At 43.9% G+C, this 15853-nt stretch overlaps 1 protein-coding gene across 1 annotated transcript in view; it reads left to right on the top strand.

Annotated features, from left to right (window-relative positions):
- The window catches only part of WDR64 (WD repeat domain 64), a gene marked incomplete at its 3' end in the record, with an annotated part of 128473 nt that overhangs the window by 62959 nt on the left and 49661 nt on the right, over nt 1-15853 (top strand). The window contains exons 9-10 of the mRNA XM_015424565.1: nt 3281-3360; nt 10622-10761. Of these exons, the coding sequence (XP_015280051.1) occupies nt 3281-3360; nt 10622-10761 (220 nt within the window). The remainder of the gene's footprint in view (nt 1-3280; nt 3361-10621; nt 10762-15853) is intronic.

The raw sequence follows: 15853 nt of genomic DNA, 5'->3' as shown, positions 1-15853 counted from the left end.
GCGCATAAACAGGCATACATGGAAAAGTGAAAGCAAACAAGCGCATACTCATAGAATAGGGACGCCTCGGAGCATACACAAAGGATAGGAAAACAACAGCATACACAGAGAACAGGGAAATATATTGGCAGCTTGCTGACAACTAAATAGTCCTCTTTCAGTCCACTTTCATATGTGTGAACACAGCCTTTAAGGTGCTACTGGATTCTTACTCTTTTCTATTATTAGGGGGAGACTGGGCAATAGGCCTGATTTTCTCACAGTTGAAGCAAAACAAACTGGGAAACAACTTGTCAAGTAAACTTTCCTATTTCGAATGTAACTGTGATCAATGTGATTTACATGCTGCCTCTTTTACTTTTCCTCTGAGCTTAAGATAAATAATGCCAAATGTTCATAGAACAAGAACACACTGCTAATGGACACTTTTTTTTTAAAGACAATCTACATGGGTTTGGGTCTGTACCCATGTTGAATGTAGCGTAAGAAATGTTCAATATACGTATAAAGAAAAATTAAGTGTACACTGTACCCAAATTGTTCATGTGTTGACCGTTACTAATGAAGAGGGCTGGCAATAAACAGAATCATGGTAAGACTAATGCCCATTTTGACCGGGCATTAGTTGGAATGCAAAATTACACAGAAATGGGAGGGTAATTGAGACAGCATGGGGGATTTGGTACAGACTGTGCAGGTGCTTGTGATTTTTAATAGAGCTGAACATTCAAAAAGAAATAGACATACATACCTTCAGAGTCCTCCCTGGTGCCTAGGTATATAGGTAGGATACAGGTCTGCCAGATAATTTTGAAAGACCTCATGTCCTGAGAGTCTTAAGGTAATGTGATGATGTATGCAATCACACACAAAACAAATTGAAGATAACCTCCCCATTCTTGGTGTTGTACCAGCATAGCAAGGGAAATGATGCTAATTTACTGACCTAGATGGATGTGTGTTTTGTTCGTTCTTGTTTTTTTTAATCTCCCAGTGTTAAACGCAAGCTGCATGATGACTGGGTTGTGAAAGTTAAGTACATTCCAGCCTTGAATTGTTTTGTGTCCTGCTCATTGGACAGTGTTCATTCACTTGTTTTGGATGACCTGAAAAGACTGGAAGACAACCTGTAAGTCACAACTTGTATCCCATTGCATGTTTACAGGGTAGGACAATTTGAAAATGCTATTTAAAGGAATACTGATTTATGTTAGTAGTGTTTTTCTTCTAAATGGCGGTTAATTCCAACTCAGAATTGATAATTCCACCTCAGAGCCAGACAAAAAGGATCATTCATGCAATGGCCCATTTTACAAATTTATTTATAGCACACACTACCAAAAATGCCAGTATCTTTCTTGTAATCATTACAGCAAATGGTAAGCAATGTATACTTTGGAATCACTATAAAATTTATCATCTACAGCCTTCATATTCATCTGAACATACATGGCTCTGAAAAGATCTGAATTAGCATTGACACATGGCTGGCAATCGTACTAAAATAAAACAACAGGCCAGTGGCAGCTTAAAGACTAAAAACATTTATTTCAATATGAGTTTTTGTGAGTCACAGCTAACTTCAGATCAGGCCCGTAGCTAAAGTGGAGCATTTCAGGGCTAGGCCCTAGGCTTGCCAAGTCCCCCCGGGGGGCAGGGAAACCCCCGCCCCGGAGGCCCGTTCCCCCGCCGCTGGCGGATCAGGCCCCGGGGGAACCCCACCCCCAAAGCACGCAATATGCACGTCACCCGGAGGTGACGCAACCACGCTGGGCACGCTGGGGGCGGGGCCACGGTCATCCGAGGGAAAACTCTATGGTTTTCCCTCGGATGGTTGTGGCCCCGCCCCCAGCGTGCCTGGCATGGTCGCGTCACTTCCGGGCGACGGGGTTGCAGTGCGCGAGAGAGAGTACTCCCGGAGCGGTGCTGGAGTCCCCCGCTCCAGCGTCGATCCGACTTGGGAACCCTACTAGGCCCCCAGACTTACTGGCAAGGCCCCATGACTTCCCATCCAGCCCAGGGCCCCCGAGTGGCAGCAGATTCAGGGAAGGAGCCGGGTATTCCTGTAATTCGATTAGCCTGTGCCCCCTAAGAAATTTAAATGCCCTCCAACTTAAACAAATCCTGGCTACGGGCCTGCTTCAGATAGATATTTTAAGGGGAAATCATACTGGGAAATCTTATGTGGAAGTTTACAGAGGGAGGAGCTGGGAAAATGTTCTGGAATTGTTCGCTCAAAGCCTCTCATTACAATTTTCCTTTCACACATCTGTCTGAAGAAAGCTCATACTGAAATAAAGGCTGTTGATTTTTTAAGGTGTCTCTGGACTTTTGTTTCATTTTGCACCAGCAGACTAACACAGCTGTCCCCTTTGCAATTGGTTTCATAACTGGTCTGTGTGGTTTTCCCGTGCTAGCAGGCACGTCTATTCAAAATATGGGAAACCTAAAGTAGTTCAGGAACTGCTTCCCTCCGGTGCTATGAAAGGCTTGGTGCCTAGACAGCAGCAGTTCGGGTGAGTCTTGCTACCCTGCAACAGACCATCAGTGCTATGACAGTGGCAATGTTGATCTGTCAGGAGGTGGAAGGGGCCTTCAACTGAGCACAGGCATTCCTTTTCCACGCAGTAGCTCTGAGGACAGTACAGTCCTGATCTGTTGTCTAGGAGAGTGGAAGTGATGACACGGAAGAGAAGAGTAAGGAGAAAAAAGCCTGTGTCAGGGTCTGGTTTAGTTTAGTGTCCGGGAGAGGATAGCAGCCCTCTCTCAAATGCATCGCAGATGTGGGGCTTCATGGAGGCAGGGGCCTTTGCTGATCCCCAGGAACGTTTGACAGAGGTCTTTCAGAGAAGCAACCAAGTCAGCTGCTCTGTGTCTAGTGCTGTGAGCAGCAAGCCGAGTTTGCTGATACCTTCCTGATCTGCATCTTTCTTGCAAGCGGCCCCTGCACTGTTTCCCAGTTTCACCCCTCGATGACTGTTGAATGAGAGAGCAAATGAGAGTGATGGTTTTCTCAAGGCTGGCTCTTGCATTCCTCCGGTCCTCTGTGGGACAGCAGCTAGAGTGGAGGAGTCCTTTACAGGGCACTCAACTGACAGCCCCCTCACTGTGGGGAGAGGTGCACATTTTATTCAGAGAGCAAAACTTTGATAGAATTTAAAGTCCTGATTCAAAACCTCCTACTGTGAGTGCAAAACTTTCAAGGCACTTCTAAGATACAGCATAGAATATGAGCTGGAATGATCTGAGTTTGTGATCACATGTTTCTTCATGACTGCAGACCCGTCAGGGATTTTTCAGTACCAAGAGGAGTCAACGCTTTCACATACTGTGCAAAAGCCAATATCATTGTCACGGGGGGTAAGTACAATAGATTCAATCCAGTAACTAAATCTTGGTGATAACTTTCAACATTTGTTGGTTGCAGAAATGATTACTTTACTATAGGATTTGTATTCCTCTTTTGCAAAGGAACATAAATTGTTCCAGTACATCGAGGGCTCAAGTCAGGTACAACAAGCTAGTAAAGTGACATCCAAGTTATACATGATGTGGACATATGACTGGTCTTTTTACCATTTTTCCATTGTCTTTATTTCCCCCCCGCTAATTCAAGCAGAAAAACAAATAAATGGGATCACAGTGTGAATTACACACCAAATACAAAAACAATCACTGTGATATATAGGCTGCTGTGCTTTATTCGATAAATACATACAATTTTCACAATTATCATTAATATGCAAAAAACAACAACATTGGCTCAATTATTTAATACATTTTAATAAATCTGTGATAACACATTATAACACTATCCAAAAGCATATAACCCTGAACTAGTAATAATAATTTGGAGAAACCAGCATGCATGTATAGCTTCAATTTTACCAGTTGAAAGTACAGCAGCCTATACGTCACAGTGATTGTTTTCTGTATTTAGTATTTATTTTTTTTCCCTGCAGGGCAAACTAAAGCTGGGGGGAGGGGTATAGAAGTGGTGCAAAAATCAAAGTGATAAGCATTGTATTGGTGGTGAGAAGTGTCATTGAGTCACAGCCAAATTAAGGTGACCCCCATAGAGTTTTCAGGGCAGGAGACATTTAGAGGTGGTTTGCCATTGTTTCCCTCAGCCTGGCAACCCTGGACTTCCTTGGAGATCTCTCTACCAAGTACTAACAAGGGTTGACCCTAACATAGCTTCCAAGATCTGACAAGATCAGTCTAGCCTGGGCCACCAGGTCAGGGCAAGTATCATGTTACTGTTACTCAGGGCTTTTTTTGTAGAAAAAGCTCAGCAGGAACTCATTAGCATAATAGGCCACACCCAGAAGAAGAAACTCATTAGCATATTAGGCCAAACCCCCATGTTACCAGAAGTGTGCTCATCCAGCCACACCCACCTTTTGCTTCTTATTCTGTTTACCTTGTTTGTTGTCAAAACTCAAGGCTTTTTTGTAGCAGGAACTCCTTTGCATGTTAGGCCACACACCCCTAATGTAGCCAATCCTAATGAGTTTCTTGTTGGGTGTGGCCTATTATGCTAATGAGTTCCTGCTGGGCGTGGCCAACTCAGGAGCCAGCCGGAACTCCGTTCCTGTGCGTTCCTGCCCAAAAATAGCCCTGCTGTTACTATTAAATGACCTGTATTAGAAACTAGCAAGACAGTGACTGGTCAAGTTGTAACGCACAATTTGGCTCCTTTAATGCCATCCTGGCTCAGGCAAAAGAGTCTGAAAGTCCATACAAGCTTTTTGCTTATTGTAAGCGGGACAGAACAGATGTGGCTGACTCTGCAATGAGGAAAGGTGAGCCATTGGCCTTGGGAGGTATATTGGGGAGGGTGTAGCCTCTCTTTTGCTGTCCAGGAACTGGAGCACCGAACACGACTAATCCTCTTGTTCCGCAGGTGTCTCTAACTGCAGCATGGCAAAAACCTATGTGCAAAATAGGGCTTTGCAAATTCTCATGAGATGTAAGACTTGGGAAGGCCTATGAGGCAAGGGTGGCTTGTCAGGGTATGTTTAAAAATGCCTGCGGAACAAGACTGAAAACAGCATTATCTGCTGCAGATCCTGGGAGGTGCGGTGGGAAGGGTGGTAACAGCAAGGAGAGCAGCTGAGGGCAGGAGCATACAGTGGCAGCCCTGGTTGAGCCACTACTTGATATTTATTTATTCATTTATTTTTCATATTTGTATCCTGCCCATCCCGCAAGCGGGCTCAGGGCAGATCACATCATATTTTAACAGATAAAAGGAAGTACTTCTTCACCCAAAGAGTGATTATCACATGGAATTCACTGCCACAGGAGGTGGTGGCAGCTACAAGCATGGACGGCTTCAAGAGGGATTTAGATAAGCATATGGAGCAAAGGTCCATCAGTGGCTATTAGCCACAAGGTATAGATAGGGACTCTCAGGCTGGGGCAAGTGATGCACTGTATTCTTGGTGCTTGGGGGGGCCAACAGTGGGAGGGCTTCTAATGTCCTGGCCCCACTGATAGACCTCCTGATGGCACCTGGTATTTTTGCCCACTGTGTGACAGTGTTGGACTAGATGGGCCATTGGTCTGATCCAACATTGGCTTCTCTTATGTTCTGTTTCTCTTAAGTTTAAAAACATAATATAAACATTTTAAATCAGTGGTTACAGCTTACTGGTGAAAGCTTTGACCCATTAGTACAGATGGATATGGCTGGTTACTGATGGACAGCAACCTCGGGGAGGCCATGTGTGGACGCCCGCTGCCTCAGCCAATAGCCTAGTGGAACAACTCCGTCTTCCAGGCCTTGCAGAACTGAATATGATCCCACAGGGCCCTGATCTCGATGGGGAGCATGTTCCACCAGGTGGGGGCCAGGGCAGAAAAGGCCCTGGCCCTGTTTGGAGCTAGATGGACATCCTTTGGGCCAGGGACCACCAGGAGATGTTGATTATTAGAGCATAAAGCTCTTCAAGGCGTATACAGGAAGAGGCAGTCCCTTAGGTACATTGGTCCCAGGCCGTATAAGGCTTTGAAGGTTATTAGCAACACCTTGAAGCAATCTGGTTCTCAACTGGTAACCAGTGCAGCAGGCAAAGCACAGGCCGAATGTGAGCCTGCACAGGCATTGACATAAGCTGGTGCACCACCACATTTTGCACCAGTTGTAATTTCTGGATCAGCCTCAGGAGTAAGCCTGTGTAAAGCGAGTTGCAGTAATCCAGCCTGGAAGTGACCATTGCATGTATCACTGTAGCCAGGTCTTGGGGGGAGAGATAGGGCTTCAGTAGCCTGATCTCCCTAAGATGGAAAAATGCAGATTTGGCAACTGCAGCAACCTGGGCCTCCATGGACAGAGAGGCATCCAGTGTTACTCCCAGGCTCCTCTCACTATCTGGGCTGGCCCCTTCCAGTATGGGGAGCCTGGTGCCCACATCCATACCCCATTGACCCAGGTACAGGACCTCCGTCTTCGATGGATTTAACTTCAATTGACTCTGCCACAATCATCCAGCCACAGTTTCCAATGCCTCACCCAGCTTTCCAGGAACAGAAGACAGATGGCTGTCCATTAACAGATGAAGCTGGGTGTCATCAGTGTACTGATGACAGCCCAGCCCATACTCTGTCCGGACTAACTGGGCAAGGGGGCGCATATAGATGTTAAATAACATTAGCGAGAGGATCACCCCCTGCGGCACTCCACATTCTAGTGGGTACCGCAGGGAAGACCCTCTTGCCAAGTGCCACCCTCTATCCCCAACCAGGGAGAAAGGAGGAAAACCATTTCAAGGAAGTCCCCTGAACTCCTACATCGGTGAGGCGGTGTGTCATAAGATCATAGTCGACCATGTCAAATGCTGCCGTTAAGTCTAATAACAACAGCAGTGCTGACCCGTTTCAGCCCAGATGTCTACCGAGGTCATCTGTGAGGGTGACCAAAGCCATCTCCGTCCCATGGCCAGGGCAGAAGTCAGACTGGAAGGAGTCAAGGATGGAAGCGTCATCCAGGAAGGCCTGGAGTTGTTCGGGCACCACTCTCTCAACCACCTTGCCCAGGAACGGTAAATTCAATACTGGGCAGTAGTTGGTCAGGACCGTCAGGTCTCGCGATGGCTTTTTCAAGAGCGTACAAATCACCGCCTCCTTCAAAGCCTCTGGGAAAGTCCCAGTAGAAAGGGACAAGTTGATAAGTTCTTCCAGAGGAGCCCGAATGCTCTCCCCACAAGATTTCACTAGCCAGGAAGGGCATGGGTCAAGGAGGCAGGTAGTAGGCCTCACTGCTGCCAGGATCCTGTCAACTTCCTCCTAGGAGAGTCTATCGAAGTGGTCCAATACCAGACCAGAAGATGGACAAGGGGCTTCCAGTCCCTTTACTGTTTCAATGTGGCCCGGAGGTCCTGGCAGAATGTCATGATCTTATCTGCAAAATAGCTCACAAATGCCTCACAGCCAATAGCCAATTCCCTACTATTTGGTCTGCCCTGTGGCAGAGTCATAATAGACCGAATAACTAAACTATTGGGCTGGGTGTGAGCTCACAGACATAACGGAGGCCGTGTAGAAATCCTTCTTTGTGGCCTTCACTGCCATCTCATAGGCCTTCATAAACGTCCTATAAGATGTTCATGACACTTCGTCATGAGCATGCTGCCACCTTCGCTCTAGCCGTCTTAGCTCCCACTTCACCCTCCACAGCTCTGTGGTATACCACAGTGCTGCTTTGGTGCGGGGGCGTAGAGGGGACCGGGGGGGGCGATCTCATCGATGATATGGAGGTGTAAGTGTGCATTTTTCATATTTCTACCTGCTGCAATTTGGAGAGAATATTAGCATTACTCTGAAGGCCTTCTTTCAGACACCAAACAATCACAACTGGGACAACTCTGTCACATCCCTACTAAAGGCTCATTCAGATGCAGAAGAATGAGGATGAGAAATCATGATTTCTGCTCTTCTGCCTGGCTAGAATATCACATATGGAAGACAGGTCAAAATTTTTGACAAATCATATAGTTAGGTTTCTGCATCACAAAGAGCCTCCAGCTCTTTGGGTGTTTTCCTGACACCTTCCTAGGACAGCAATGAGCCACTAGCAATGTTTTGTTTTCATTTTGTTTTTAATGGAGCACACTTGCGTCCAGCTATAGAATTACTCTGCATAGCTTAGTCAGCAAAACAAAGACAAACAGTTAAAAAAACCCAACGACTGGAGCTAATAGAATCATGCTGAATCATTCAAATAGTTATTTTAAAACACACACCCCCATAACATAAATAATTTAAAGACTTGTCTTCTGGTATATTGAAATGTGCCAGTACTTGCTGAATCAAAATCATGCTAACACAAATCAGAAGTATTTTTAAAATGATTTGGCTGTCACTGAATGCTAAGATCAGCAAGTCTACAATATTGTTTACTATAATCATGTGACCCTGACACAGTGTTTCAGGTCCTGCCTGACTGTGAAATAGATTATATTTGTGAAAATGGCTTTTTTTAAAAGCAATCCTTTATAGCTCAATAGATCATTCTTTATTGATGAGAATAAGTCTTAAATGCCTGTTATTCATGTCACCCAGAAGAATGATGACATCTGGGGAGAGTGACAGCAGAGAGCATAGTATTTCACGCTTGTTCCTCATGTCAATAGGAATCTTAAAAGGCTTAAGCAATGGATGCTGCAGAGGTCTGACTGTATTTCAAACCTTTGGCTTGTATTATAACGTCATTAGCTACCTCAGATTCTAACTAACATCTTGAGCTCTCCAAGCCAGTTCTATGACACATGCTGCCTCTCGATAAATGCAGGAAACGATGGAATCACTCCTGATTTTTCCACACGTACCTGCCCACACAGCAGATCATTTCGCGTCTGAGGGGCAAGTGCCTTTTTGCGTCACAGAAATTGGCCCAGAGTGCCCCCGTCCTCGGCTGTCATTTTAAACTGGTGAAGTGCAAGGAAGAAGAAGAAGAATCGTGTGTCATCAAGTTGCATGTCACCGGCTTATAATGACAGCCCGACTCATGGGGTTTTTCAAGGCAAGAGATGTGCAGAGATGGTTTGCCATTGCCTTCCTCCACATAGCAACCCTGGTCTTCATTGGTAGTCTCCTGTCCGTGTACTAACTTTAGCTGACCCTGCTTAGCTTCCAAGTTCTAGTGAGCTTGAGCTAGTTTGGGCTGCTACAAGAAAGAATAAACTTTGCCCGGGTAAGCCCAATCTCGTCAGATCGTGGAAGCTAAGCAGGGCCGACCCTGGCAAGTAATTGGGTGGGAGACTTCCGGAGAATACCAGGGCCGGGAGGCAGCGGCAGGCAAAGGCAGGCTATCAAGCCAGTTCTCTGAACATCCTCCACACCCCAATAGGAGTTGCCAGAGGTCGCCATGACTTCCAGGCATGGGCACACACACAAAATGCAAAAATACTAAAAAAAAAAAAAGAATAATAGAGTTTTACTTGTGATGGTCAGGAATAAAATATCGAAGGAACTTCTGTTTGGTTGCAACCTGAGCACAACCTTATACTCAGCCACTAGGACTAAGAGCAAATTTGGAAATTAAAACAACCCTGGAGAAGAAAGCATCAGAGTGGGCCCTACATACGCCCCTGATCAGATTGGAGGGTGGAGTGAGGATTGCCAACACTGGTCTGTGACATTCCTGGAGATCTGGGAGAGTGTTTTGGGAATGAGGAGTCTGGGGGAGAAGAGGGAGCTCAGCAGGGATGGGATGCCAATGAGGCCCCCCTCTGAAGCTGACATCTCCTCACCTCTGTGGTTTGGCAACTGACAAGAAATGGGGGAGGGGGAGGACATGCGACCTGTAGGTGAGGTCATCATGCATGATGTGCTAGCATTTGCCCAAAACTCCAATCATAACTATGAGAAACCAGGTGTAACCCTGCCTCTCTGGTTTTTGAGATCTACTGAGGCATTTCCATCAGATTTCATGAATGAGTGGGATAGTTGTCATGACATGAATATTTTGCTGGTCTTTTTTGCTTAGGACTGCCTCCTTGCTCATGAAGGTCAGTATTGTCTACCCTGATTGTGAGTGGCTCCCCAGGGTCTCAGGTAGAGGTTTTTCACATCACCAACTACTTGGTCCCACCCCCAAACAGCTCATAGGGAGTGGAGGCCTGGCATCCTTATTTATCACTGAGGTACAGCGCCTCCCCTTTTAGATGTAAAGAATAGCATCCTGCTTTGTGGTACCTGATGGCAGAGAAGAAAAAGAAATAAAGGAAGAACTTGTGCTTGCTGGGAGGACCTACCAATGTACTTGATTCTCCATCATTTCTTCTTTTACTTGGGTAGTTTATTGGCTGCTGAGTTCCCATTAACACAGTGTCATAAGATCTCATTTTCCCACCGTAAATTGTGATGTTGCACAACCTGCTTTGCATTTTTTCAAAAAATCCACTCACTTTTTGTTCTCCAGTACTCTACAAACCTGGGGATTCTCCCCATTCATGGATGACCTACCCCTTGCAGAATTTTTGATCCATATACAGAAGCCAAGTTCAGGATTGGATATATAGGCTAAATTGTTATACAGCCCAGGTATCACCGTTTGTTTCGGATATCCCACAAACAAAATGGGCAGACTGCATAACTGGTCAATTTCTCTTTGCAGGAGAGGACAAAGTCCTTCGTTTGTGGCATCCGAACATCAATACCAAGCCAGTGGGGAAGCTGATGGGGCACTTATTTAGTATCATGGAGATTGTCACCAATGAAAAAGACCAACACATTATTAGTCTTTCCACTGGGAAGGTAAACTGTTTTTCTTGAAGTTCATAAAAGCAGATAGATCGTACTTAAACCAGAGGGCTAAATCTTTACAGAATATTAGGCAGAGCCTTTTCTGTCATGGCACCTTGGTTGTGAAATGCTCTGTCCTTTGCAGTTTTCCTGGCACCAAGTCTTTTAAGTTTTAGGCATCAGGGAAAAGCCTTTTCATTTGCCCTGGCCAGAATCTGCATCAGGGGTCCACAGGCTGAGGCATCTCCTGTGACTCCCAGCCCAGCATAAGGCTACAATTAATCAGAGATGCTTGGCCCCTCCGCTCCCACCAGAAATGGAAGATCGTCTCACAGGGACCTCTGATGATACAGTAGCATGGGAATGTCGTCTATTTCATGCTGTGAGAAGAGGCCCAGTGAGGGACTCCTTTGTATTCCTTTTAGTCCTACCATTATCAATTCAAAGTTTAAAGGAGTGGGAAGAGTCACATGTTGCTCCTGCTTTGAAGAGAGTTGTCTTGCATGTGCTGATGAGAGGGTAGTATGTATGGTGGGTGGGATACTTGAGGGCATATTCCCCAGGCTTCCCAAAACCTACAGCCAGTCTTGAGCCAGGCATTCTGCTAACTGTGTAATATTGTGTCTTGTTGGTGCTTGGTTGATTTGGCGGTTATCCTTGCAGGGACTGTTTTATTGTGCCTAATATCTGTCCCTACTGAAGTTGTTATAACTTTTATGTTGCTATTTTACCCTACTTACTGATTTTATTCATATTACTGATGAAGCATAGGTTTTGGTGGTTTTATAATTTATTTCATGTCTTATGTTGATCTTTTTGTAAGCCACTTGGAAAGCTAGGCTAAAGGGGTCAGATAAATAAATTGTTGTATTTATGTACATTGCCGGCTTGAAAGGAAAGTCATACCGAATAGTGCTGTTAATTTTGACAGTATTTATTTATTTATTTACAGCCGAAGCCTGTATTTATTGTGCTGAAAATCATATAAAGGATGTTATCCTCTCTCTATTATACCTTTACGATCTGAGGGATTGCATAATAATAGCATTAGAAGGAATGTGCCATTGCTTAGATTGTTATTCACACACAGACACACACAGAGACACACACACACAAGCTTTTAAAAGTATTTCTTTGATCTTTCTTTTAGATTCTTGAAATTTGTTAAATTTGTAGTATTTATTTTAGATGTGAAGGAAAGTCAGTGGCTTAGATCCAGTGATGTGCAAGGAGAAATATAAATGAACATAGCTCACTCCCACTTGCACATAGATCCATAGATTGGTGTTTTTGAGTGGCGTGGTAGTGGTGGAATTTAAAGCTCCACAGGGTCTTCTTGTCTTATCTATCTCAGCTTTTGTACTGAGAGATCAGTTTCATTGGTTGGCTGCAGGAGACAGTTATGGGTCTCTATTTATGGGACAAGTGATTACACTACCTTTGCATGGTTAGAATACCGCAGCCGTTGAAAATATTTTCACTGGGCAGGCAGGACCTTTAATACTTGGTCTGGGCTAAAGGTCAGTTGGGAGTCAATTAATATAGTAGTTGTTATCAATGTCACAGTGTTATCGATGCAACGAACATGAAATTAAGGAAACTCTGGAGCACGACAGAAGACAGGAGGCATGATGTGGTCCATGGGGTTGCGAAGAGTCAGACTTGACTGTGCGACTGAACAACAACAAATATTATGGTTCCTAGGTATTGGTTGCACAAAGTCTTGCTCAAGCAGAAAAAACATTCAGGATATGCTATGTTTAACTTAGTGTAAGGGGCTAGCATGAGAGCGTTTTCTCACTTTTGTTTGGGCAAGAACCCTAACATGTGCATCTTCCAGAGGTTCCAAGCCAATATAAATAGTACAGCAGTATCCCTTGAACAAACACTGGTGGAAACATGCTGTTTCATGCAACAAGTTTTCTACTTGTATACTTCTGAAACATGAAAGATGCAGATTCTTAGGAAGAGTGTTCACTGTATTACATTATTTTGTCTATGTCCATTTGTTCCTTAGATGTAAAATGAGATGTGTGAAATGACTCTGAGCCACCTATTTGTTAGGCCCTAATATGAACAAGTTCTAAATTATCAGTGATAGGGGTTTCAAAAATATGGTTATTTCATGGGACTGTAAAATTAATAGGGGAAAGGCCTCCCATTCCAACATGTAACTGTGAATCTCAGGCCAATAAGTTCTAAGGAAGCCATCTTCAGCCTGCTTAGCATATGGCTATGAATGTATTTGTGCATGAATTACATTGCCAGTTTCCCAAGAACTGGAGCTGGAGTTGATTCACAAGTTAAAGGCTACACTGAAACAAGAGTGGTTGGCTCACCACAGAAAACAATTGTCCCTCTTCAGTGCATTTTGTATGGTAGTCATCTTGCTTCACCAATTTGTTATCAGTTGTTGGTGGTCCGTAGCACTTCTCATGGGATTGCCTGCTCTTTTGGCTAGATCTTGTTTTCACCTATGCTCCTCTGTGTATTGTAATGTACCTGTCTCTTTCATTGTTGAGCCTTCTGATCTTTGCAATACTTTCCTCTTTTCACCATTCATACCCTTGTATACTTCTGCCAAGTAACGGTAACCCTTCAAGCATCTGATGGCGGACTCTGACTCACAAAAGCTTATATCACAATCTACTGGTTTTTACTGTTACCTAAACTGGACCCAGAGAAGGGGAAAACAGATTTTAAAAGGGGTCCAGAAAGGAGTAACACAGGACCTTGGCCTATGTATACCAATTTGGATCTCTGTAGTGGTACCCCAAAATAAAATTATGAAGAGAGTGAGAGTGACTGTAAACACAAACAAATAATTGTATTGTGTACAAAATAAAATAAAATAAATAAAAATGTTAAGAACCTACACTGGGCACTTGAGAACTAATTCCCTAAGTAGGATGGCTCCAGAGCAAACTAATTTATGCAGTAGCCAAGCTGCTTGCTCACAACTTTAATACCAGCAGCTCACAAAGTAGAATTTTTGCTCACAAGACTCTACAGCTTAGAGGGAACATTGTGCACACATGCGCAGCCGGCTGCCTTGCTCTTCGTTCTGTGGCTTCCCCCCCTCCCGGCATCTGATCGTGCCAGGGAGCAACTAAGCGGCGGCTCGGGGGATCTGTGTGATCCCACCGCTGCGCGTCTATTTTGATGCGGCTCAGAAAAGCCGCGCTTTGTCCGTGCCTTCCCCCCCCCCCCATGTGACCGGGGCCAATGACTGAAAGCCTGTTTTACACCCTGGGTTGCTGACTATCTATTTGAAGTCTTATGTCAGCTTTGTTGAAACCGTGGCTGACAATGAAAAGCATCATTTCCTTTTCTGCCTTTCCCTCAAACATGGTTTTCAGTGATTTGCATCATCTGCCTAACCCTGTCACATGTTTGCATATTAATTCAGCTCTCTCCAGTTTCTTTCCTCAAGAAACAGCCATTTCTACTCCTTTCCTTGGAAACAATTCTTGCTCCTCCCACGGCAAAACTCTCTATACATTGTGTATAATCTCTTACAGTTTTTAAAATAATAAAACTTGACGTATTGTTTAGATCTCTCTTCACAAAGAACAAAATCCTTTTTTGTTCTATGGAAAGTTAATATGATGGAGTGGTGGTAATCTTTCTTAGAAAGAAAGGCCAGTTGAGGATTTTTAGCTTAAAGGAACAGGAAGAATTTCATACAGATTTACAAGATCATGAATAATTTTGAGAAGGTTATAAAAGGGAAAAAAATAGTTGCTTCCCTCAAATACCATAATTTAGGTCAATCCCACGAAATGATAACTAGCAGATGAATGAAAGCAAATACTTCACATAATACAGAATTACTCTGTAATGTTTTGTTCCAGGATGTTGTGATGGCTTTCACAAAAGATTAAATTTATGGAATAAAAGCTTCTCAGTGGCTACAAGATATGACAGCAGGAAATGTATCTTCCATGTTCAGAGCTGATTTATCTTGGTTACCAAATGCTAAAGGCAGTCAAAAGGTCTTAAGGCATAGCCTATAGAAAAAACAAAACAACTGAGCCCTGAAAAAGTTCTGTTCTTATGGTCTTGCTGAGAAGATCAAGCTGATGAGGGTCCTTTCTAGATTTCGGCCTAAGAATTTTGACAGTTTCATTTTGTGCTGATCTATTATAGCAAAAGAGCTGAGAGTTTCGAAAGAATCTCAGTTCTAGAACAAACAATAAAGATAGAGTAAGTATCCACCCATTGAAGATTCCAAACAGCTTACACCATTGTTTTCTTCTCTCCATTTTATCTTCACAACAACCCTGTGAAGTAGGCTGAGAATGTGTGACTGGCCTAAAGTTACCCGGCAAGCTTCCATGACAAAGTAGGAATTTGAACCTGGGTCTCCCAGCTCCTAGTCTGACACTCTAACCGCTACACAACAGGCTATATCAGAGAAGAATCACTTTTGTAAAGCAACAAAATATCAGACTTGGAATGACGGGAAAACGGGAGTCCTGCATGATGGTCCTGCTACAGAAGCTCACATCTGGGGACTGTGCATAGCTGCTCAGTAGCTCAACTTTTTTTGTGTGTTTTCTATTCATCTTAACTATTATGCCTGTTTAAAATACACAGTCGAGCTTTTCCACTTTGCCTGTCGGTATTTACTTAAATATTGAAGCTTCTTGAAACCTTATTACTGTGAGGGTTAGGTTTTAATGGATTTTATATGATTTTGAACTTTATTCTGTTATAGAAGAGTGGCTAACAAATCCTGTAAATACACTATAAGGTACATACTTTGCATGCTGAAAAGTCCCGAAAGCCGTTTCTGGCATCTCCAGTGTAAAGGCTGACTTAGTAGCACAAGAAGACAGCTGCCATAGATCTTGGAGAACTGCTACATTGCATTGTAGCAGAACACAGAACTAGGTGGATCCATGTTCAGATAGGATAGGAGGCATGTCATGTATTCAGAACATCAGAGGAGGGCATTAGTGAGAACACAACAAATAACAATTACATGCAAAAAACACCAGATGGCCTGGAAAGGCCTTTAAAATACAATCCTAAACAGAGCTACTTCAGTCTAAGCCTGTAGATTTCTATGAGTTAAACTAGTATAAAGTACTGAGACTGA

Source organism: Gekko japonicus, unplaced genomic scaffold (genome assembly GCF_001447785.1).
Source record: "Gekko japonicus isolate JY-2015 unplaced genomic scaffold, Gekko_japonicus_V1.1 scaffold392, whole genome shotgun sequence".
NCBI lineage: Eukaryota > Metazoa > Chordata > Lepidosauria > Squamata > Gekkonidae > Gekko > Gekko japonicus.
Note: the sequence above shows the minus strand (reverse complement) of the source record. Positions and strands in the feature narration are given on the sequence as shown.